This window comes from Artemia franciscana, chromosome 21 (genome assembly GCF_032884065.1).
Source record: "Artemia franciscana chromosome 21, ASM3288406v1, whole genome shotgun sequence".
Classification (NCBI taxonomy): Eukaryota; Metazoa; Arthropoda; class Branchiopoda; order Anostraca; family Artemiidae; genus Artemia; species Artemia franciscana.
The window spans coordinates 24,931,541-24,956,406 of record NC_088883.1 but is presented as its reverse complement, the minus strand read 5'-3'; the positions used below and the strand labels follow the sequence as shown (position 1 = coordinate 24,956,406).

At 36.0% G+C, this 24,866-nt stretch overlaps 1 protein-coding gene across 2 annotated transcripts in view; it reads left to right on the top strand.

The window, feature by feature from the left end:
* Positions 1-24,866, top strand: part of LOC136041104 (phosphatidylinositol 3-kinase regulatory subunit alpha-like) — a 271,528-nt gene that overhangs the window by 90,705 nt on the left and 155,957 nt on the right. The window contains exon 1 of one of the 2 annotated variants that reach the window (XM_065725661.1): positions 19,217-19,541. The exons of the other annotated variant lie outside the window; for it this stretch is intronic. Coding sequence (XP_065581733.1) covers positions 19,232-19,541 — 310 coding nt within the window. The 5' untranslated portion in view covers positions 19,217-19,231. Of the gene's footprint in view, positions 1-19,216; positions 19,542-24,866 lie in introns of those variants that run through there. 2 annotated transcript variants of the gene reach the window in all.

Genomic DNA, 24,866 nt, shown 5'->3' with positions numbered 1-24,866 from the left:
CCTTTTATATACGAAGTAATTTCTGTTCGTTTTAAGTTTTAATGTCGCTCCTTACTTTCAGTTGAAAAAACTTGTTTTTTTATTTAATATATTTAAAATCAGCATTAAAATGCGATTCTTTTGATGTAGCTATTGGTACCAAAATTCCATTTTTTAGAGTTTCGGTTACTATTGAGCCGGGTCGCTCTTTACTACAGTTCGTTACTACGAACTGTTTGATAAAGTTGGAGGACAAGCAATATAAACAAAGGTATTTTATTTCAAATGACAATACAATTAAGTATGTAACTACAAAGAAGGATAGAATGTAAGGAAAATGAATTTTCCTGTTACCGGTACTAGACGATTAATCTTATAAGTACGGCTCTTGTATTGGAACCCCCTGTGGAACTTTGGGATCAAAGCATCAATGAAGAATCCTTTCAGCTTGGGAAAAATCTTTTCGGTCCAAAAGCCTGGATTGCGGTCTATCTTTTCAATGTAGAAGTCTTTCTGGGTAAAAATCATGAAAAAGCAAGTATATAGCTGAGCACATTCAAGCTGACTGATTGTACTTGGTAAAAGTAGTCGTGGCCTCGTTTGGGGTTGACCAGTCCATTCTTTCCAACTTCCATGCAATAGTCCGCCTTAGACTCTTTTCGGTTCTTTATCCACTAGCCTATCCCCAAATTTCTCGCAGTTTCGCAGTTCCATACCTCGCTTTGATTTAATTTTCCCCATGATTTCGGCTTTGTGTGCATAACTTTCCTGAAGGCTCCTGACTATTTCTCATTTCTATGTTTCTTCATTGCATTGAAATAATTTATGAAAATTTCACACTATTAACAAGCAGCTGATTATTCCAGCTTGTCATTTTCGTCTCTAGGGGTTATTATCGGCGATCTGAAACGATTCTTTATGGCAACCGACTTGTAAAAATTTCAGGTAGCTGAAAATATTCTAGGGGACTGTTAGAAAACAGGAAAATACATCAAAAAATGGTTCCAATCATCTTATAGGTTATTGTCTTCTGCACATGATAGTACCAATTTTGTTCCAAAAGCAATATCCTTCATAGAGTACACTTGTGAAAAATCCCTAGACATTTTCTAAGATTTCTAAGCAATTAGAGGAAATAGAACAAAATCCTTTCAAACATTTTGTAGCATCTTCAAGAAGCTATGGCCTGATATTAAAAGCGGCATCTTCCGCCAATGAATACTTGAGTAATTTTTAAATATAAATTTTCAATTTAACATGGGATTTTCGAGTTCCATCAGTTCACTTAATCACCCCCTTAAGGGTAAGTTGTGGGGGATTTTGAAATAGCCAGAAGGTACACTATGTATACTTTCAATGCTACCACTACAGTTAATGTAACTAATGACGCTAAAGGTGTTAAGATTAAACTCTCAGGGCACATTTAGTAGTTTCAATTAAAGGAAGAAATTGTGTGCATGCAGGTTTTCAAAAGGGCATATAAGCAATATCATAGACAACACCACTCTTTAATAGCTAGAAATGTCATTGAAACTTTTAAAGGAGCTAATTCAGTTCGAAATTTAAAGTTCTGGTGCCCTTTTTAAGAGTAACGTCAAATTGGAGGGCAGCCAGCCCTTCTCTCAAGCCCGTTCATTTTCCAAACGCATCCTGTAAAACTTTGAGACAACCATTTTATTCAGCATAGTAGAACGGTCCAGCAACTATTTTTTAGGGACATTGGGCGTGTCAACCCTCCACAAGTATGCAATTGGCCCATTATGCTCTAAGACTAAATATTGCTTTAAAATAAATCAAAAGGCATTGTGTTTATGGTTGCCAATATGACACCTCAGCAATATGTCGGGAACAATTGGGTGTATTAAGTTGAAACATTTGGGGATACTACTATTATTACTTCTGGTCTTACAATTTAAAAAAATAAAAAGAGTGTAACTGTACCCAGGTTGTCAAAGAGCATAAATAGGATCCTTTGGGAATGATACTAAGTTTCAGTTTTCAGGTTTACTTCAAAAGTTATAAAATTAAATTAGAAAATACTGTTTGTGTCAGGATTAAGAACTATTGAAATAGTTTTTCTAACATACAAATAGCAACCCATATTAAGGATTCTTATAGAAAAACCAAAAAGATATAAAATATAATTTGACATAAGACTATGTCAATAAAAAGCGAACAGAAATTAATTAAAAGACTTTTTCTACAAGACAAGTTTTGTAAAACTTCACTTTTACAAGAAAAATAAAGAGCTTCATTATGCCAAGAATAAACAAAAATAAAGTCAAATAATCTTCCAAGTGAAAAACTACCACAAATCATTATCGATAAATAAATGAAATTCAAAACGAACAGGAATTTCAAGAAACAGCAGAGTCAAGCTCAAAACGAGCAAAAATGAACATGAGTACGGCTGATTATTCCCATGCCTTCTCAAGACCAGAACTCTATTTGCGCTTTATTGAAAATAAAATAGTCTGAAATGTATGAATTATTAGTAAGGATGCTGGGAGCAATGAAGATTCTAAAGTAGAATAGACAAGGCTCAGGGTGTTTTTTCACAGTTAAAAGAAAGCTTGGAAGAATAGGAAGATAAGTCTGGAAACTGAGATTATAATATTGGAAGCTACAGTGATGACAGTAGTCAAATATGGCTCTGAAGCATTGGTGCTCCGAGAAGCAGATGAAAATTTACTAGATGTTTTCCAGAGTAATTGCGTACGGATTGTTCTCGGTATCCAGCTGACTGACCGTGTTTCATACACTAAACTGAAACAGTAAACTAAACGGAAAGCAGTTGTCTTTGGTTGGGGATGTGAGGATGTCATAAAGAAAGATTAAAGGGAAATATGACAGCTTCCTGTGAGGGGTGAAAGAGGCAGGTTTTGAATTGTTTGGTAAGGAGGAGGAGGGTACGTAGCTGTATTGGCCTTAGCTGGTTTGGTTCTGCGGTGAGTTGTTATCAATAGTAGTAATAGCACAGGAATTTTGATAATTCTGCTTGGAATGTAGATATTTGAATTTTGGTCACAACTTAGGTAAAAACAGGACCTAAATTAACAGCATGTCCGTATTTGAATCATCTGTGGTCAATATGACCAATGATAAAACATGTTCAGCCGCTACAAAATTTGGACCTGACTTCCTACTAACCAGCCATTCGCCTAGGTTTTATCCCTAGAGCTGTATCTTTCGAATAATCTTTTCAAAGGATTCGTGAGGCGCCTCTATAAGCTGTTCTTCAATTACTCGGAGGTAGGGTTGCCAACTGCTAACGTCCAAAAAGAGTGCAAATCAAGGCCAAAAAGAGTAGTTTTTGCTATAAAAAAAAGAGTGCAAGTAAAAACAAGAGCTAAGAGCTCATATGCCACTTGTGACGAGGTCGGAAGAGCCGAGAGCTCATATGGTACGAGGTCGGAAGAGCCAAGAGCTCATTTGGCACTTGTGAGAAGGTCAGAACCTAAAGTTAAACTTTATAGCACAAGATCCTTCTAAATATCAAATTTCATTAAGATCTGGTCACCCTTTCGTAAGTTACAAATACCTCAATTTTCAAAATTACCTCCCCCCTCCCAATTCCACCAAAGAGAGCAGATCCGGTCCAGTTATGTCAGTCACGTATCTTAGACAGGTTTCTATTCTTCCCATCCAGTTTCATCCTGATCTCACCGCTTTAAGTATTTTCTAAGATTTCCGGTCCCCCCCAACTGCCCCCCCCCCCAATTACGTTTGATCCGGTTGAGATTTAAAATAAGATATCAGAGTTACGAGGTCCTTCTAAATATGAAGTTTCATGAAGATCCGATCACTCCTTCGTAAGTTAAAAATACGTTATTTTTCTTATTTTTCAGAATTACCCCCCCCCCCCCCGCAATTGAGCGGATCCGTTCCAATTATGTAAATTACGTATGCAAGACTTTTGCTTATTTTTCCAACCAAGTTTCATCCCAATCCTTCCAATCTAAGGGTTTCCCATCATTTTAGGTCTCCCCACCCCAAACTTCCCCCAATGTCACCAGATCCGGTCAGGATTTAAAATAAGAGCTTTGAGCCACGATATCCTTCTAAAAATCAAATTTCATGGAGATCCAATCACCCATTCGTAAGTTAAAAATACCTCATTTTTTCTAATTTTTCAGAATTAACCCCCCCCCCCCAACTACCCAAAAGAGAGTGGATCCGTTCCGTTTATGTCAATCATCTATCTAGGACTTGTGTTTATTTTTCCCACCATGTTTCATCCCGATCCCTCCACTCTAAGTGTTTTCCAAGTTTTAGGTTTCCCCCTCCCAACTCCCCGCCCCCATCACCAGATCCGGTCGGGATTTAAAATAAGAGCTCTAAGACACGATATCCATCTAAACATCAAATTTCACTGAGATCCGATCACCCGTTCGTAAGTTGAAAATACCTCATTTTTCTAATTTTTAAGACTTACTCCCCCCCCCTCCCAACTACCCTAAAGAGAGCAAATAAGTTCCGATTATGTCAATCATGTATCTGGGACTTGCGCTTATTTTTCCCATCAAGTTTCATCCCGATCCCTCTACTCTAAGTGTTTTCCAAGATTTTATTTTTCCCCCTTCCAACTCCCCCCAATGTCATCAGACCCAGTCGGGATTTAAAATAAGAGCTCTGAGACACAATATCATTCCAAACATCAAATTTCATTAAGATCCAATCACCCGCTCATAAGTTAAAAATACTTCATTTTTTCTATTTTTCCGAATTAACCGGCCCCTTCTCCCCCCCCCCCCCCAGATGGTCAAATCGGGAAAACGACTATTTCTAATTTAATCTGGTCCGGTCCTTGATACGCTTGCCAAATTTCATCGTCCTAGCTTACCTGGAAGTGCCTAAAGTAGCAAAACCGGGACTTTAAGTTTTCCCCCTCCAACTCCCCCCAATGTCATCAGATCCGGTCGGGATTAAAAACAAGAGCTCTAAGACACAATATCATTCCAAACATCAAATTTCATTAAGATCCAAATACCCGCTGATAAGTTAAAATACTTCATTTTTTCTATTTTTTGCGAATTAACCGGGCCCCCACTCCCCCCCAGATGGTCAAATCGGGAAAACGACTATTTCTAATTTAATCTGGTCCGGTCCCTGATACGCTTGCCAAATTTTATCGTCCTAGCTTACCTGGAAGTGCCTAAAGTAGCAAAACCGGGACCGACAGACCGACAGACAGACCGACAGACCGACAGACAGACCGACAGACCGACAGACAGACCGACAGAATTGGCGACTGCTATATGTCACTTGGTTAATACCAAGTGCCATAAAAACTGCATGCGCACGGCTGCCGTTGCTTACGCATCACCTCTGAGGTATGAAAGGGTGTATTGAAAAGAAAATTTATGCAAGCTGGCAACCCTGTTCCTTGAGTTACTTACACTTCTGACGAACTTGCCAACTAGTGAATGAATTCTTCAAAGTGAATGAATACTAACACCCAAAAAGGGTGATTTACACTCCTCCGCGTCCCCTCTTAGGTTAAAAAAGAGTGCATTTCACACGGGAAGTATGCAAGCTGGTAGCCCTGCTCGGGACTCAGAGAGTGGGGTCTCCTCTTATAGGAAATCAGACCATACTGTGCTTTCAAGTCATCCATACAGTGTGAGTAAAATATCCTTGTGTTAATTGGGTAAAAACAAATTCAGGAGTACATTGTCTCAGATGGGGAAATTATGCAAAAAGTTGGTACAAAATCAACAAATACGTTACAAGATCCATTACATTATGGGGATTTTAATAACAGCGGGGCATACATGGTCATACATGGTCTGAAGGACGTTAGGTAAGGTACGTTAATAGTGAACTTTTTGATTCGGTCCGGACAGCTCTTTGAGTAAATTATCAGGATGGGGTGCATATTAAAAAGCAACAAACCAATGTGCTTCTTGAACACTGAATGCACGAACATAGGACCAAAAGGTGGGAACGCAAGACCGAAGTAAGACTAGAATGCAAGATGGGGGCAAGGTAGGGTACGTAATTGTTTCTTTACTTACAATAAATGTGCGCAACCCCTTTGCTCAGACCCACGTGCGAAAACCATTAGGGCTCAGAAAGCTGGAAATCTTATTTGAATACTATCAGCTGTTACTATATGCGGTGATAGGTGTGGTTTTTATTGGATCCGATATATTCCCAAAAGTAACAAATACTGGTTTTAACTAAAATACAGTAGTCACTATTATCTTTTTCTTCTGCTTTTTGCCAAAGTGCCTATTAAAAGGAACATGAGGTGCAACATGAAATGACAATATAAATTAATAAGCTATTGAAATGTTCTGCAGAATGACAACTCTGGCAGATAATATCCTATTTGGTGGTTTACGGATCCGTATCTAAAACGCCCCGAGTCGCGTTTTTAGTATCTTATATACTTTTATAAAATATACTGAATTATATACCGCTTGGATTTATTATGTCAAAAAATAATGATGATAGTCAGGTGATATTCTGTTTTTAAGATTTCTATTATTGAAGGCAAACACGCTAAGGATGAACATGTAAACTACTTGCTAATAGCCGTTACAAATTGACTAAAATGCAGTTTTTTGTGTTCTTTCTTTCCCTATAAATACGTTTTTAGTCGTTATTTTATCCATTTATTATTTTTAGCCGTTATATCCGATAGGTGTTGAAAACGACGTCAAAATGCAATTTTTATTTTTGATTTCCTGTAAAGTTTCTTCTCTTTGGAAACTATCGAAATGTATATCTTGCTTTCCTATTCTTAGGTTTTTTTACGTTTTAGTGTCTTTTGCTAGTGTTATTTTTAGTTGCTATATCTAATAACCGTTAAAAAAAACGACGCCGAAGCGAAGGTTCAGCCTCCCCCTGCTAAAATTTGTTATTCCCCTTAAATTTAATATCCCTGCTAAAATTTATTATTCGTCGTTATTTTAACCACTATGTCTAAAAGCCTTCAGTGAATGATTCTGAAATGTAGCTTTTGTAATTTTGCCTTCCTGTAATTTTTTTGTCGTTGTTTTGGCCGTTATTTTGAGCTGCTGTATCTAATAGACGAAAATTCTCTTACGAGAATTTTCTCCTATTTTCACTTTTCTGTAAAAACCAGTTTAAGCCGTTATTTTCGCCGTTATTTTTAGGCTTTTTATCTAATAGTCGTTAAAGAACGACCCCGACACTCTGTTTTTGTATTTTTGCTTTTCTGTAAAATATCGCCTAATTTTTTTGCCTACACCTTTTTGTGCCATAGTGTGATACACTTTTCCCCCATAATATACGTCTAAGCTTCAAATACAAAGAAATTATACTTTTATTAGTATACTTTTATACTTTTCATCTTATTTTATTATCTTATTTATACTTATTTATTTTCTTTTATTAGTTAATCATAAAGGCATCTTATGAAGGTCTGTCTATAGAGTTTTCAAAAATCAGCTCACTACTTGTCTTAATCAGATAATAACTTATTTTTCAAACAGTTCGTGGTACCGAACTATAAGTAATGAGTGATTTTTGCACTTTACAATTAACTGGTATTTTACTAACAATGACGCACTTTTTAATATTCTTGTTTCCTTCTTTTTTCTATGTAAGGAGTTTTTACAAAGAAAAGTTGATCTGAGAAAAGTTGAAAATTTGAAAAGCTGATTTTCCAAGTGCAAAACTACCATAAATCACCATCAATAAGTAAATGAAACCAAAAATGAAGAGAAATTACAATAAATAACCGATTCAAACCCAAAACCTTCACAAACGTTTAGGTGGATTGGAGTTAGTAACTCCACCCTCAAATACCAAAATTTGGATTCCCTTTGCCCCCCTCCCCCCAAAAAACGTGAGTTTATACTTCAGCCTCTAAGCCTTTCCTAAGATATTGCAGATCCGCTTGTTTGATCGTCGGATACGCATGATGTTTTGGATTTACCTCTCCCCCCTCGCCCTAGTCAAGTCTTCAGATCCTCTTTGACCCCCAAACACGGAATCGATGGAAGTTACAAACTTCCTCTCTACCAACATTGACTCTACCAGCGCTCCCTATGTCATAATTCAACGTTTGCTCGTTCCCCTTCAGTACTCCCTGGCAGTTTGAACTTCAGTCCCTGAACAATTGTTGGGATATTGCTGATAATTTGGAACTTGGGTTCGCACAGTGTCTTTTATTTTGTCAGGTCGCGCGTCAGGACACGCGTCCTTTTTATTTTGTCAGGACACGCGTCGCGAAACGACGCGTGTCGTTTCCAGAGTATACACTTGTGATACTCTGGGTGTTTTGACCTAGTGAAAGAACTCTAAGATCCTTTATCCGATCGGAAAACGAGACCAAACATGGCCGCCTTTTCTTTTAAAACCTATCTGTGAGTAAGGGGCAATTTACTTTATTAAGGACCAGTTTCCTGGAGTGTGTGAGGGTGGTGTATACTGTGGAAGCATATTATTTAGACCAGTCGACGTTGACGATGTGGCTATCACAAATTCTTACCCTTCAATCATTTTTGGCTCTTAAAATTGGCACTAGAACTTTTTATTTCCAAATTCGTTTTGTTTCCTTCTGCGTCGGAAAAAAGTGTTTCTTTCCCTTATCTTGGCCCCACTTGTATTTTTTTTTTGGGGGGGGGGGTGAGCAATTATTCTTGTACATTATCTCCGTTCTGGTTCAGGGACTTTAAGGCTGTAATTTTCAAACTGATCAGGGCTACAAGTTTTTGGCCCACTTCTGGGCCTCTAATCCGCCCCCACAATGGAAAATGGTGTTCTTTTGACCGAGGGAATTCTGAAAGTTGCAAGCCACTGAGTACCCAAGATCAAACAAGCTCCTCTTTTTCACTAATAACCTGTCTGTAAACAGCCCTGCTGCCATGCCCCGGACCATGGACCATGCCCCGGACCATGGACCATGCCCCGCTCTTTACGCTAAAGTTTTTCATTGTTTTAAAAAGTAGAGAGAAAGAGCCAAACTTTAGCGTAAAGAGCGGGGCGTTGAGGAAGGAAAAGCCCCTTTCATATACGGAGTAATTTCTGTTCGTTTTAAGTTTTAATGTCACTCCTTACTTTCATTTAAAAAACTTTTTTTTTAATTCTATGTCAAACCATGGAAGGCGCATGGCTCTTTACGAAGGCAGCGTTACAATGCTGATAGTGTTTACTTTTTCTTGGTTGGTTACTATCGCGACCATGTTAAATAACAAGCCTCACTTTTTTTTATTATTCTAAAAAAAATTCTTCTATGATTATTGTGTAGATACAAAACAGTTAAAATCACTCATTTCTCAAAATTTTCTAAAGCTAAATTTATTTGTATTCAACATTTTTCCAACGGCTTACTAGGTGAGGCAGGGCTCCTTTTATTACTTAAAGATGATTGCTTATTAAAGTAAGGAAATCATTGGATTTATTAGGCATAACTCTAAGCTTGGGAAGCTATAAACAAGAATGGAAACATTATTTATTTGGGTACTTTTTTCCAACAAGATTTTCACTCTTTCCATGAAACCACAACCAGATCAATTATCGTTATTCAAAAAAATAAAAAAATTGTAACAATAACATTTTAAAAAAGGGAAATTTTCACATCATGCTGTGATTTACGATCGGTAATGATCTCAATTGTCCTGGTTGAACCATTACACGTGAATGAAACGCGGCTCCATTACTCATGTCAAGGGGTTAGATACTTCAATACTCACCAGTACACCAGGGAAGTGGAATCAAGAATGTGAATAAAAAAGAAAATGAAGCATAGTAGGCAGGGGTACGTTTTGTACATGATCCCAGTTGTCCTGGTGAAAAATTTCACATAAGTGAAACGCGGCTCCATTGCTGCTGTCAAGGGGGGTGAGATTTTACAATACTCAAGAGTAAATCAGAGAAATGCAGCCAATAATGTGGAATAAAAAAGAAAAGAAAGCATAGCATGTACGATTACATTTTGCACATGATCTCAGTTGTTCTGGTTGAACGATTCCACGTGAATGAAACGCGCCACTATTGCTCATATCAGGAGACGTGAGCTCAATTACTCACATGCACACCAGAGAAACGGAAAGAAGAATATGGAATAAAAGAGAAAAGGAAGAATAGGAGGATGTGTCACGTTTTTGCCATAATCTAATGTGCATTATCTGTGATTTACTGTTTGATCCATTAAATGTGAATGAACCGTGGCTTCATTGCTTATGTAGGATAGAAGGGGTGGGATACTACAATATTCATGTACACATCAAAGAAATTGAACCAAGAAAGGGGGAAAAAAAGAAGCATAGGAGACAGGCTAGGGCATAGGCTATATCTTGAACATGAACTCAATTGTCGCAGTTGAACCATTACACGTGAATGAAATGTGGCTCCATTACTCATGTCAAGGGGAGTAACATTGAAGTACTAACGCGTGCATCTGATAAATGGAACCAAGAATGTGGATTGTGGAATCATATTCAGGCTTGGAAGCTTAGAGGCATGGTTGAATGTACGTTTTGCGGATGATCTCACGTGCATGATTTCAACCGTCGTGGTTGAACGATGGCACGTGAATGAACCATGACTCTAACGCTCAAGGGGTGGGATATTACAACACTAACATGTACATAAGATTACATTCTCACGTGCATGATCTCACGTGCATGATTTCAACCGTCGTGGTTGAACGATGGCACGTGAATGAACCATGACTCTAACGCTCAAGGGGTGGGATATTACAACACTAACATGTACATAAGATTACATTAAAAAAACTAGTTTTTTTAACTGGAAGTAAGGAGCGACATTAAAACTTAAAACGAACAGAAATTACTCCGTATATGAAATGGGTTGTCCCCTCCGCAATCCCTCGCTCTTAACGCTAAAGCTTTTAATTGTTTTAAAAAGCAGAATTGTGGCAAAGAGTCAAACTTAAACTTATATATTTAAAAGCAGCATTAGAATGCGATTCTTTTGGTTGCTATTGAGCCGGGTCGCTCCTTACTACAGTTCGTTACCACGAACTGTTTGATAAATCAAATCAATAATGTGGAATGGAAAAGCAAAGTAAACGTAGGAGGTCGGCTTGGTAGTGTGTCTTGCATATGATTTTATGTACATGATCGCAACCGTATAGTTGAACTTATACACGGGAAAGAAACGTGTCTCCGTTACTCATTTCAAGGGGCGGAATATTAGATTACTCGCGTGTACACCAAAGAAATGGAGCCAAGAATGTGGAATGAAAAAGAAAAGTAAGCATAGGAGGTAGGGTTTGGATGACATTTTGCGCGTTATCTCAGTTTTCCTGTTTGAGTTACACGTCAACGAAACGCGGCTCTATTACTCAGATCAAGGGAGTGGGGTACCATGATCTATGATCCTCGCATGTAAACCTTGGAATTGGAGCCAAGGATGCGGAATCATTTACAGACTTGGAAGCATTGGAGGAGGTGTTGTATGTACATTTTCCAGGGCTGGAGGATAGATGAAAATCCCTGAGAGAGCAGAGGTTAAAGTTAGACGTAGATTAAAATTGGACGAAGTAAAATTAGTAAAACTAAGTTTGAAAATAATTAATGTGAAAAATAATATGTATTAGTTTACTTTGAAAAAAAGATATGATAATGTTAATAAAGCAATCTGTCCCTCCCCCTTATCATTTAAATTAAATTAAATTTGTTGAAAAATAATTTTCAAAATTTCTTTAAATTTCCTTCTTACCGTTGCTTGAGAAAGGGCCTCTTCGATATATTTTTTTTTAAATTAGTTTTTATATGGTCCTGTTGACAGAATGGAGGTCTCGACCGAAATATTTATTTTTATCTCCTTTTCTAATGTTTTTTTCTTTTTGTTTTCTGTTTGTGCTTGAATAAAACCCAAACAGTAATTTCGATCAGTTAGCAAAAACGACCTGTTAGCCATGATAGAATAGAAAATAACTATGAAATGGAAATAAGAAGGTATTTTTCAAAGGCTAGGGGGGCAATTGCTGCCCTTTCTGCCTCCCTAATTGAGAGGCGGCATTACATAATTTGATTATAATTGGAATGTATAAGCCGTATTTTGGAAAATGAAATATATGTTCTCTTCTTTCAATGGCTGTGATTTACCTCGTTTTTCTTCATTATCCTAGGCTTTTCTCGTTTTATCTTGCTTACCCAGTGTGGTCTCAAAAAGGATTTACTTTACAGATTCATTATTTTACCAAGAAGAGTACGCATTCCCTAACATTACATTCACTATATCATGTCAGTCTCGACTAAATTGAGAAGAATTTTAAATTTATAAACCTTGTCAGGTTTTATTGACGGAAATTAGTTTTTTTTGCAGTTTCTGGTCCGCCGGATTCTTTTCCTTTGTTTAGACGCGGTTCAAATTTTATAATGTGAATGCAGTTTGAATGTATGTATCCTGGAATTAACTTCAAAAAATGTTGACATTTTTTTTTCTTTTTTTTTTTGTAATAATTGCCCTGGAATTACATTTATATGACATGCGATGATAAATAAAAAAGAAAAATTTTACCGCCGGGAGATTGCACCTATGACAAGGAAAATTGCACCCATTGAATATATTTATTTTGCAACCACAGAAGATTTCAACCGGAAAGATTGCACTCTCAAAGATTTTAGGATTGATAATGTATATAACTTTGAGGACACCATCCCCCTTTCCCGTCCTTTTCTGTACAGACATATGCTTCTTTTGATTGACGGTTATTCGGGAAATGACCTTGGTACTCACGCTCACATATATTTTTCCAAAATCTAGAGGATACTTAAAAAGTTAAGAAAATACTAAAAAAGAGGGTTCTTTTAATGTAAATATAAGAAAAGGACATAGGATTTCTTATAGGGGAAGAGGGCAAAATATTTTTATTAAATCTTCAGAAAGAGCATTATCTGTTTTTTTTTATATCTGATCCTGATCCTGAATAAAACTGGAAATACTGACAAGAATAACACCATCCGTGATTGGAAATCCCTTAACTAAAACCCTTGGCATCTGAGAAAAAAATGTCATTTGTTTTTTCCATTGAAGTAATTGTTTTTCATGTGCAAATTCTCAAAAATACCCGAGACAAAATTTATTGTTTTAAAAAACATGAAAAAAAGCAAACATTGATTTTAAGAAACACAGTTTTTCTTACAGAACTATACATACATATATATATATATATATATATATATATATATATATATATATATATATATATATATATATATATATATATATATATATATATATATATATATATATATATATATATATATACTATAATATTATAATATATATATAATAATATATATATAATAATAATGTTATAATATATGTATATATATATAATAATATATGTATAATATATATAATAATAATATATGTATAATATATATAATAATTATATAATAATGATATATATATAATAATAATATTATAATATATATATATAATAATATATGTATAATATATATATATAATAATATAATAATAATATATATAATAATATATATATAAATAATAATATATATATATATATATATATATATATATATATATATATATATATATATATATATATATATATATATATATATATATATATATATATATATATATATATATATATATATAAACTATTAATGTTATTAATATTATAATTTATGATTTATATATAATTTATATTATAAAAATATGTGTCTGAAAGTAGGGAAAACTGATGTTCATTTCGACTAAGAGAGTTTCAGCAGTTCTAGCTCAAGCCTTTTCTGAATATATTATATTGTAAACCAATATAATGTATTAATTTTATGTAAACCAATATAATTTATAAATCTATATATTATAAACCAAACCCAAGCCACGTAATTCAGCTGCGAATTATAATTTTCTTAATTTATGTCATTATTCGAGTCATTTCACCAGAAAATGATGAACAACCCCTCCCTATTCCCCTAAGTACCTACGCAGAGGGCTTTCGGATCCCTTGTCTCTGAGAACTCAGGTTTTAAGGATATTCCTATTTTCCATTTAGCTATTTTAGCGTTTTATTAAATTCAAAGCAGCGTACCCCCAAAATAAATTTAGGTATTCGTGTCAGTCCACCCTAAATTGAGTTGTGTTTCAAAAACCTTCAAAACTTTATTTTAATTCTTGCATTAAATTATGAAATGTCGGATCTAGAGTGTTAGTTTTGGGCATGGCGTGGTTACTGCGATATGCAGTGTCACTCTATCGCTAGGCTGTTTTATGAAAATGAAGGGAGTTGGAAAAAAAATGTCAAAATCTTGATTACTACATTCCACTTGAAGATTGTGTCATGATTTAAGGAAATTTCAAGAATGCATTCGTGCACACTCACTAAGCTGATATTGTAGTCCGTCCCCATCCTTGATTTTGACGGACTGGAATGTTGGACCCTTCCTTAATCTCTCAACCCAATCTTGTGGCATTTAATTAAATTCTCGTTTATGTAACAGATGCAGGCTAAGACTTAGTGGAAAATTGGTTGTAAGGCAAAAGAATGGGAGAGTCGATTGGATTATTGCTGAAAAAAAACGTTGAATAACCGTTCGACGAATAAATCGTTGAATTATTACTCCATTAATAAGGATCAAGTTTTTTAGAAACAATCCTTTTGTTCTGATTGGGTGGCCCTTGGCAGTTTGTGGTGGCCCAAATTCAAAAAATAAATCCAAAAATACAGCTGAAATAAATGACAACTAGTTATTTTCAGGGACAATCTTCAAAATCTCAAGATTTCAGTGCAAAGTTAGCTCAAAACGACTACTCCCTCCATATGCGTGTGAATTCAATTCAAAGACGAATTAAACTGTTTTTATTATGAAGATGCCACGCCAATAGCACAGACAGAATATCTTTTCGCTGACACTCCAAAGGGTCCCAAAACTGTCCTTTTTCTCTTGCTTTCAAGTCCAGGAAAAATCGAACTTTTGAAGTTGAATTTTATCAAAATTTAGCAATCACAGAAATACGCTCTGATGCAACCGCCGCTGGTTTGTAGGTTTGAGGGAATTGTTTTTGTTATAAAAGTTGTTCTGCCTATAATCTATGTCTGACCAACATCTCTTCCATTTTTTTCCCTGAAAGATAATGAACTTCCGCTCTAAAACTATCCTTCCCTTCTTGCCTACAAACACAGAAAAATGGAATGTTTGAAGTTGAATTTTGTCAAAATTTATTTTGATATTCACAACAATGTAGCAGTCAGGGAATATTTTGTTTCACAAAAGAAAGCTTGATCAGAATAATAAGCAGGGCATATTCAGGGGGGGGGGAGAACCCCGCAAAATTTTCGCATGGCTCGCACAGAGTACGGTCTCCATGGTTGAACATCAAAGTAAGGCCCTGGCAAGATTTGTTTGCCCCCCTCCCGGTCTGAGCAAAAATCTTGGATACGACCCTGGTATTAATAGTTCTTCTTTTGTAACGAAGGAACCGCTCAAAAGCAAATTTGACGAATTCAAAGACTAAAAAAACTAAAACAGTAAAATATTAAAGTATTTAAAGAAACACTTAAGAAAATTCAAAAAGAGATTCCTTTTTTAATTCTGTTTTAGTGGAGGTGGAAGGCAAAAATATATAGGTGAGTTTGAATGGAGGTTATTCCCAAAGATTGTACTATTTTGACCATGCTGTAAGTCCTCAGCGCTGGACCATACTCTCTCTACGCTGGACCACTGGCACGAGATCTAAGTCAAGGGTCCCTATACCCCTGAAATTACCAGATCCACTTGATTATAACGCTGCTGCTACGCGATGTGGATAATGATCGATTCCATCGATCGATCGAAAGTTGAAGTTGCTTTACTTTGTGTGGAGGAAACTGGTTCAACAATTAGGGGTACATAAATTGTACCCCTCAGTTTCAAAAAGGAAATAGGCCAACATACATTTTACAGCAGGGTATGGAAGCCATGGAATGTCCTTCCCCCTGAAACATTTCTAACAGATGGCATAAACAGATTCAAAACAAAACTAGCAGAAACATATTTTCACAGTAAATCATTTTTAAATCATTTATAGTATTATTTGTCAGTGTTTGTTGTAGTTGTTATTTTTCATAGATTTGTATGTGTGTATTATGTTGTCAGCATTGTCATAACTTCTTTTTATTATTAAATAAAAAAAACAAGTGTTTTTAACGGGAAGTAAGGAGCGACATTAAACCTTAAAACGAACAGAAATTACTTCGTATATGGAAGGGGCTGCTTCCTCATCAACGCCCCGCTCTTTACGCTAAAGTTTGACTCTTTCTCTTAACTCTACTTTTTAAAACAGTAAAGAACTTTAGCGTAAAGAGCGGGGCGTTGATGATGAAGCAGCCCCTTTCATATACGTAGTAATTTATGTTAAGATTTCGTTAAGATTCTATGGCTTCTAGAGGTTGTTTCCCCCTATTTTTTAAAATAAGGCAAATTTTCTCAGGCTCGTAACTTTTGATGGGTAAGATTAAACTTGATGAAACTACTTGATTAAACTTGATTAAACTACTACTACTATTAATAACTCTCTGGAACACCAAGCCGCTTGAGGCCAACAAAGCTACACACGCTCCTCCTCCAACCTAATCTATCCAAGGCCTCCCTCTTTACACCCTCCCAGGAAGTTCCCATTTCCTTTAAATCTTTATTTATGACATCCTCGAACCCAGACGAGGACGACCTGCTTTCCATGTAGCCCTAGACGGTTGGCCAAAAAGGACAATCTTTGGCAATCTGTCATCCTTCATCCGCCATCTCAACCTTTCACGTTCATCCGAATATGGCCTAGCCATCTCGACCTTTCTTTCATTATAGCCCTAGAAAGCGGGATTGAACCACATTTTTTGTACAACATACTGTTTGAAATACGGTCAGTCAGCCGGGTACCCAGAACAATCCGTAGATAATTTCTCTGGAAAACATCTAGTAAATTTTCATCTGCTTTTCGGATGCGTAAAGTGAAGTATTAATCTCTTTGACAATAAAACCATAAATAAAGTTTAAAATATTATATTTAGATTACCTTCCGAAAGACTCGAAATGAGTTCTATGGGATGCTATCGCGCTTATCCGCTGAACTTTACATTTCGTTTTTACTAAGTCTGTCAGTAAATAACACTAGAAAGTCCATTTCTGTTAGAAATTCATAGAATAATGTCAAGTAGACCGGATTTCGGAGAGAGACTTGTAACGTAGTTCTAAGAAAAAGGATCTTTATCCAAATTTTAACATATTCATGAATTACTGAAAATAGCTACTTCGGAAATTGAAAAAGGAGTCAAGCCCATTTGAAATGGAAAGGGGGAGAACTTTAGACATGTCATAGCGGAATTTGATTCCATGATGCCGTCCAAAACCGAAACACTTTTTTGGGGAATATGTATTAGGAAGGATATGTACTTAAATATTTATATAAAGAATTTTTCGTTCCAAAGAGTACGTGCTTCTAATCGTCTGTTCTGTGCCGCCCCTTCGGCGTACAACTGCATTCAGCGTAAATGCTATATGCAATCCTCTTTTGGTATTTTGGGAGCTTTCCATTGATGTTATTTATTTAGTCAAGTAAGTGATAATTGTGATGCAAAATAGCTTTATCTTACGACAAAATGCGCCAGGCGTTTCCAAGAATTCTGATTTCAAAACGATTATATGATCAATAATTCATATCAAAGAGTCGCAACAAGAATGCATGCAGGGGGGGGGGGCTCGTAGAATTAAATGACTTATCCTATAATTATGGCATTTGGTATTTACTAAGTGACATATTGCGATCGCAAATTCCGTCCGTCGGTCGGTTTGTCTGTCTGTCCCGGTTTTGCTAGTTTAGCCACTTCCAGGTAAGCTAGGACATGAAATTTGGCAGGCGCATCGGGAACCAGACCAGATTAAATTAAAAATTTACGTTTCTCCGATTCCCCGATAAAAATTTTCGTCTCTCGATCATATGGGGGGGGGGGACGGTAAATCGGAAAAATTAGAAAAAATGAGGTATTTTTAACTTGCGAACGGGTGATCGGATCTTAATGAAATTTGATGTTTGGAAGGATATCGTGTCTCTAAGCTCTTATTTTAAATCCCGACTGGATCTGGTGACATGGGGAGAGCTTGGGGGGGGGGGGGGGACTAAAATATTGGAAAACGCTTAGAGTGGAGGGATCGGGATGAAACTTGGTGGGAAAAATAAGGAGAAGTCCTTGATACGTGATTAACATAACCGGAAAGGATCCGCTCTCTTTGGGGGAGTTGAGGGGGAAGGTTTAATTCTGAAAATGAGGTATTTTTAACTTACGAAGGGACGATTGGACCTTAATGAAATTTCATATTTAGAAGGACCACTTAACTCAGATATCTTATTTTAAATCCCGACTGGATCCAGTGTCATTGGGGGGAAAAGGAACCGGAAATCTTGGAAAACGCTTAAAGCGGAGAGATCAGGATGAAACTTGGTGGGAAGAATAAGCACAAGTCCAATATACGTCACTGACATAACTGGGCCAGATCCGCTCTCTTTGGTGAAGTTGGGGGCGGGGGTGTAATTAGGAAATATTAGAAAAAATGAGGTATTTGTAACTTACGAACGGGTGATCAGATCTTAATGAACTTTGATATTTAGAAGGATCTTGTTATTTAGAGCTCTCGTTTTAAATCCCAACTAGATCCGACGACACTGGGGGGATTTAGAGGGGGAAACCGGAATTCTTGGAAAACGTGAAAATCGAGGTATCTTATGTATGGGTGATCGGATCTTAATGAAACTTGATATACAAAAGAATCTTATGTCTCAGATTCTCCATTTTCAAGTCGAATCGGATCCGCTGACATAGAGGGTTGGAGGGGGAAACAGAAATCTTGGAAACCGGAAATCTCGGAAAACGCTTAGAGTGGAGAGATCGGGATGAAGCTTGGTGGGTAGAATAGGCTAATGTCGTAGATATGTAATTGACGTAACCGGACTGGATCTGCCCTCTTTGGGGGAGTCAGGGGTTTGGTTCAGTGCTTTGGCGAGTTTGGTGCTTCTGGACGTGCTAGGACGATGAAAATTGGTAGGCGTGTCAGGGAGCTGCACAAATTGAATTGATAAAGTTGCTTTCCCCGATTTGACCATCTGGGGGGCTGAAGCGAGAGGAAAAATTAGAAAAATTGAGGTATTTTTAACTTACGAGTGAGTGATCGGATCTAAATGAGTTTTGATATTCAGAAGAACCTCGTGACTCAGAGCTCTTATTTTAAATCCCGACCGGCATTAAGCCTCTGATTTTCCAATTAAATCAATCTATTGATTCATAGAATTTTGCTAGAGCTCATACCATATGAGCTCTTGGCTCTTGGTTCTTCCGACCTCGTCACAAGTGCCATATGAGCTCTTATCTCTTGTTTTAGTATATTTTCAATGGAATTTGACAATTTTTTCTAGTTGTCATGGATCTGTGTGCCCAGGAAAAAAAAAACTCTGTACATGCGCGAGATTAAGGGGCCGCCGACTTTCTGAAATTACGTACACCAGGTGGTACGTGTCAAGCTTGGCAGAGGTTTGCCAACCTTTGTCAGGACTGTTCCAAGCTTGGTGGGATTGTGTGGCATTCGTAGCACTCTATGATGCAAGTCAAGTAGTGTTAAGTGGTGAGCCCTCGGTTCCATTGTATTTTGTTTATCTAGAGCAAATATGAAATACGGCAAATGTGTAAAAAAAAACAGAATTAAGTATAACATAAATTTCGTGGGTACACACAGAACTGACCCTAGGGAGAAAGGGTATTTTTATAGGATAGGGGTAAGCTAATAAAAATTGTTACTTTAGGCCTCTTTTTTTAGCTTGGCGTAGCTGTGCCAACCGTTGTGACGGCTTTCCAAGCGTGGCAGAACTGTGTGGCTAGTGCTCTACGATGTGAGACAGGTGGCGTAAAGTGGACGAGCCCTCAGTTACATTGTATTTGTTTATTTAGAGTAAATTTAAAATTTGGCAAATATATCTATATAAACCAGAATTAAGCATATTTCGTTGTGAAAACGAGCTGAAGTGACCCTTGGGCGAAAGGGGATTTTTTTATAGAATGAGGGTTAAGCTAAGAAAAAAGCATATTTTTAAGCCTCTGTTTTGTATTTTGTCGGGGAAGTGGGTGGCGATGTGCATTGAACTAGTCCCTTTTTTAAGGGGGGGGGGAGAAGCCCACTGTTTGCAGATATTCACTTCGTTGAACTTCGTCCTGGTTGAACTTCGTTGAAGTAAGGATGCTAGGGCTGTTTTAAAAAGTTTTTAACATTATTAGTTTTAATCTTCGCATTTTAATGTAAGTTTATTTATATATACATACTTTTTTTTTTCTCTCTTTCTCGTATTGTGCTGAAGACGGAAATGTTCACAGAATTGATTTTCACTGTCTTGAAAAGATTTTCCCTATTGTTTCAACTTTGTATTTGTTTAAAATATTATTATAATATGATAATGTTATTATATTTATATAATATATATTATATAATATATTATATTTATATTATAATGTTATAATGTTATTATATGTTATTATAATATTTAAAAAAAATGTAAACAATACGGCATTAAACTTTACAGTCCCTACCGGCGGTGCTGATCTCCGTTTCTTGGCCCTTCATCCAGGAGTGCAATGGGGGTTTGGGGTCAACCCCTGTGCTTTCGCACACCCTTCCTGTTTACCTTCCCCAGATTTCTCCAGGTACATATTATAGCTGGGTCGACTCTGGCTGAGCTTGCAGAGTCACCCTACTGACCCAACCCCAAACTAAATAATTGGGCTCACTAGGATTCGAACCCTTGCCCTCTCGGGCTAATGATTCTAAATCCAACGCACCAATCTACTCGGATAGGACGGCTAAGATCAATTCATTGATAATAATATCTATATTAAATAGTCTATTGTTTATGCTGATTACAAATATACAAAATTCTTTGATTTTAGATTTACCAAATGTTTCTAGTACAGGAAAATTCAGAAAAAAATTTAAAATGTAGGAAAACATCCGCCAAAAAGGGTTGCCATATTTTTGAAAATTACACCGTCAAATTTAACATGTCTAAGATACCCTTATAGTTTCAAGCCCCTTTTCGACAATACAATTTTTTTTTCCCAAGAAAGCCGGTCAGAAGGTGCTTGATTAATTTATTAATAAATATAAGAAAAAAGTCACTTTTTTCAAATGAAAGCCAAGAGCGACATTAAAATTAAGATGAAAAGAAATTATCAAACAGTTCGTGGTAACGAACTGTAGTAAGGAGCGACCCGGCTCAATAGTAACCAAAACTCTAAAAAATGGAATTTTGATACCAATAGCTACATCAAAAGAATCGCATTTTAATGCTGGTTTTAAATATATAAGTTTCATCAAGTTTAGTCTTACCCATCAAAAGTTACGAGCCTGAGAAAATTTGCGTTATTTTAGAAAATAGGGAGAAACGCCCCCTAAAAGTCATAGAATCTTAACGAAAATCACACCATCAGATTCAGCGTATCAGAGAACCCTATTGTAGAAGTTTCGAGCTCTTATCTACAAAAATGTGGAATTTTGCATTTTTTGCCAGAAGGCAGATCACGGATGCGTGTTTATTTGTTTTTTTGTTTTTTTGTTTTTTTGTTTTTTTTTTCTTTTCCCCAGGGGTGATCGTATCGACCCAGTTGTCCTAGAATGTTGCAAGAGGGCTCATTCTAACGGAAATGAAAAGTTCTAGTGCCCTTTTTAAGTGACCAAAAAAATTGGAGGGCACCTAGGCCCCCTCCCACGCTAATTATTTTCCCAAAGTCTACGGATCAAAATTCTGAGATAGCCATTTTATTCAGCGTAGTCGAAAAACCTTATAACTATGTCTTTGGGGACGACTTACTCCCCCACAGTCCCCGTGGGAGGGGCAACAAGTTACAAACTTTGACCTGTGCTTACATATAGTAATGGTTATTGGGAAGTATACAGGCGTTTTCAGGAGGATTTTTTTGGTTTTGGGGAGGGGTTGAGAAGAGGGGGATATGCTGGGGGAACTTTCCTTCGAGAATTTGTAATGGGAGAAGAAAATTTCCATGAAGGGAGAGCAGGATTTACTAGCATTATTAAAAAAAAAAAAAACAATTAAAAAATAAAAGTGAAAAAGCTTTTACAGCTGGAAGTAAGGAACAGCAATAAAACTTAAAACAAACAGAAATTATTACCCATATGAGGGGCTCACCTCCTTCTAATACCTCGCTCTTTACGCTAAAGTATTTTCGGTAATTTCAACTACTTATTCTACGGCTTTTGTGATTCAGGGGGTCATTCTTAATGAATTGGGATAAAATTTAAGCTTTAGTGTAAAGAGCGAGGTACTGACGATGGGGCGAATCCCCTCATATATGTAATAAAAACATGAGAATACAAAAGTTCTTTACGTAAGCTAATTTATAAGTTACGTAAATCTTTTACCAATAAAAAGATTCGTAAAAAATTAAAAGTTCTAGTTGCCTTTTTAATTAACCAAAAAATCGGGGGGCAACTAGGCTTCGTCACCCGCTCTTTTTTTCTCAAAATCATTCGATCAAAATTATGAGAAAAACATTGAGCCAAAAAAAAAAAATATGCAAATTTCGTTTTGATCATTCCTCTGCGGAGAGCCAAAATCAAAACATGCATTGATTCAAAAACGTTCAGAAATTAAATAAAAAAAACAAGTTTTTTCAACTGAAAGTAAGGAGTGACATCAAAACTTAAAACGCACAGAAATTACTTCGTATATGAAAGAGGCTGCTTCCTCATCAACGCCCCGCTCTTTACGCTAAAGTTTTTTACTGTTTTAGAAAGAAGAATTGAGAGAAAGAGTCAAACTTTAGCGTAAAGAGCGGGGCGTTGATGAGGAAGCAGCCTCTTTCATATACGAAGTAATTTCTGTGCGTTTTAAGTTTTGATGTCACTCCTTACTTTCAGTTGAAAAAACTTGTTTTTTTTATTTAATTTCGTGTATAAAGGGATCTATAGTTATGCGTTAAAGTTTTATTGTGCTTTAAACATAATTTTCAGTCCAACTAAACGGTTTTTGGCCTAAAGAAGGCAATAGAACTTTTTATTTCTGTTCGAATTAGCCTACTTCCGATTATCTAAAATTATTGGCTCGATACGGTCACTCTTGGAGGAAAAGAAAAAAAACAACATAAAAACACGCATCTATAGTTTCCCCATCGGGAAAAAAAAATCAGAATTCCACATTTTTGAAGATAGTAGCTTGAAACCGCTAATATAAGGCTCTCTGACATGCTAAATTTCGTGGTGTAATTTGTAACGCTCGCCCTTTGGAGAGTGTTTTCCTTTTTTTAAACGAGATAAATTTTCCCAGGCTTGTAGCTTTTGATAGGTAACTTTAAAATTGACAAATTTTATATATTATATAATTCTATATATTATTTTATAATTTATTAAATTATTTTATAATTTATATATTATTATATAATTTTATAAGCCAATTCTTTTGACGTATGTATTTTCATCAATAATTTTTTTGTGTACTATTACCCCAATTGATCCTTACTTACCATTCGGGCATGATTGCACAAACTAATTGCGTCGTAGAACACAGCGGCCCTTTTAAATATATAAAAATACATTGTGCCAAAGTAAATAATTTCTTCCACTGTGTGGAACGTTTGGCCTTACAAAATAAATTATTTGTCCCACAAAATCAATTTTGTTTCTTTCTTTCTTAAGAAAAGTTAGAAAATCATAAAAATAACCAAGATTACTGATAAGAACTAGTGAAAGAACTACTTAAAAATAAGAACTACTTAAAAACTCTAAAAAATCATCAAAATTTGCTACTATGCATTTTTGATATGTTGTACGAGTCAGGCTAATATTATGGGGAGAGGGTTCAAACTCTGTAGCCCCCCCCCCCCTGGATACAGATTTGGTATTCTGTCGCACTTTGATCTACCTGATCTGCATTGCCCTGTAAATTCTCCTTTTTGAATACTTCTTGGCAATTATCTTAGTAGCGTGTGTCAGACACAACTTTTGGTCATGACAGCCACATAATATGATAAAATATTAAAACAGTATTTTAAAGTTCAAAATGTGCATAAAAATGCAATACCAAAGTGAAAACACAGACCACCCAAAACACAATATCTTAAGTTCTGTGTTCCTCATGCAAGTTTTTGGTATTATTTTCTGCATTCCAGGGGTTTTAATTTTTCCATGGAAGAATAAGATTTTCCGATCACTTGATTGGTGAAATTCGGTTTTATCAACTTACCAAATTACAATTTGAAATTTACATTGTGTAAATTACAATGACTACAACACAATACAAGATTGACTGTTACAATACAATACAATACAAGATTGACTGTTTAAAATATACTGATAATCATTCGTGGGAGTCTGAACAATTTTGGATTTGGAAACTTTTTAAAAGAGAAAATCTTTGAATATATTTTGTTTTCAGTAAAGTGCAAATGGCGCTCTGGCCTTTAGAAAGCTTTTTAGTCTTAGTTTCACTTCTGTTTGTGGTATTTACTGTTGATTATTCATTGTAATTTCTTTTCCTTTTGGGCGTCACTTATTCATTGATAGTAATTGCTCTTCATTTAAGTTTGAATTATTATTTGATTTTATTTCTGTTACTCTTTGGTTGAATTGAAATAGGCCGTCAAGAATCAATGCCACCAGATGGGTTTCCGTTTGAGTTTCCCTTGGCTCTGTAGCTTTAATTAAATAAAAAAAACGAGTTTTTTTAACTGAAAGTAAGGAGCGACATTAAAACTTAAAACGCACAGAAATTACTTCGTATATGAAAGAGGCTGCTTCCTCATCAGCGCCCCTTTCTTTACGCTAAAGTTTGACTCTTTCTCTCAATTCTTCTTTTTAAAACAGTAAAAAACTTTAGCGTAAAGAGCTACAGTTCGAACTACAGTTCGTTACCACGAACTGTTTGATACGGATCAAAATAAAGATTAA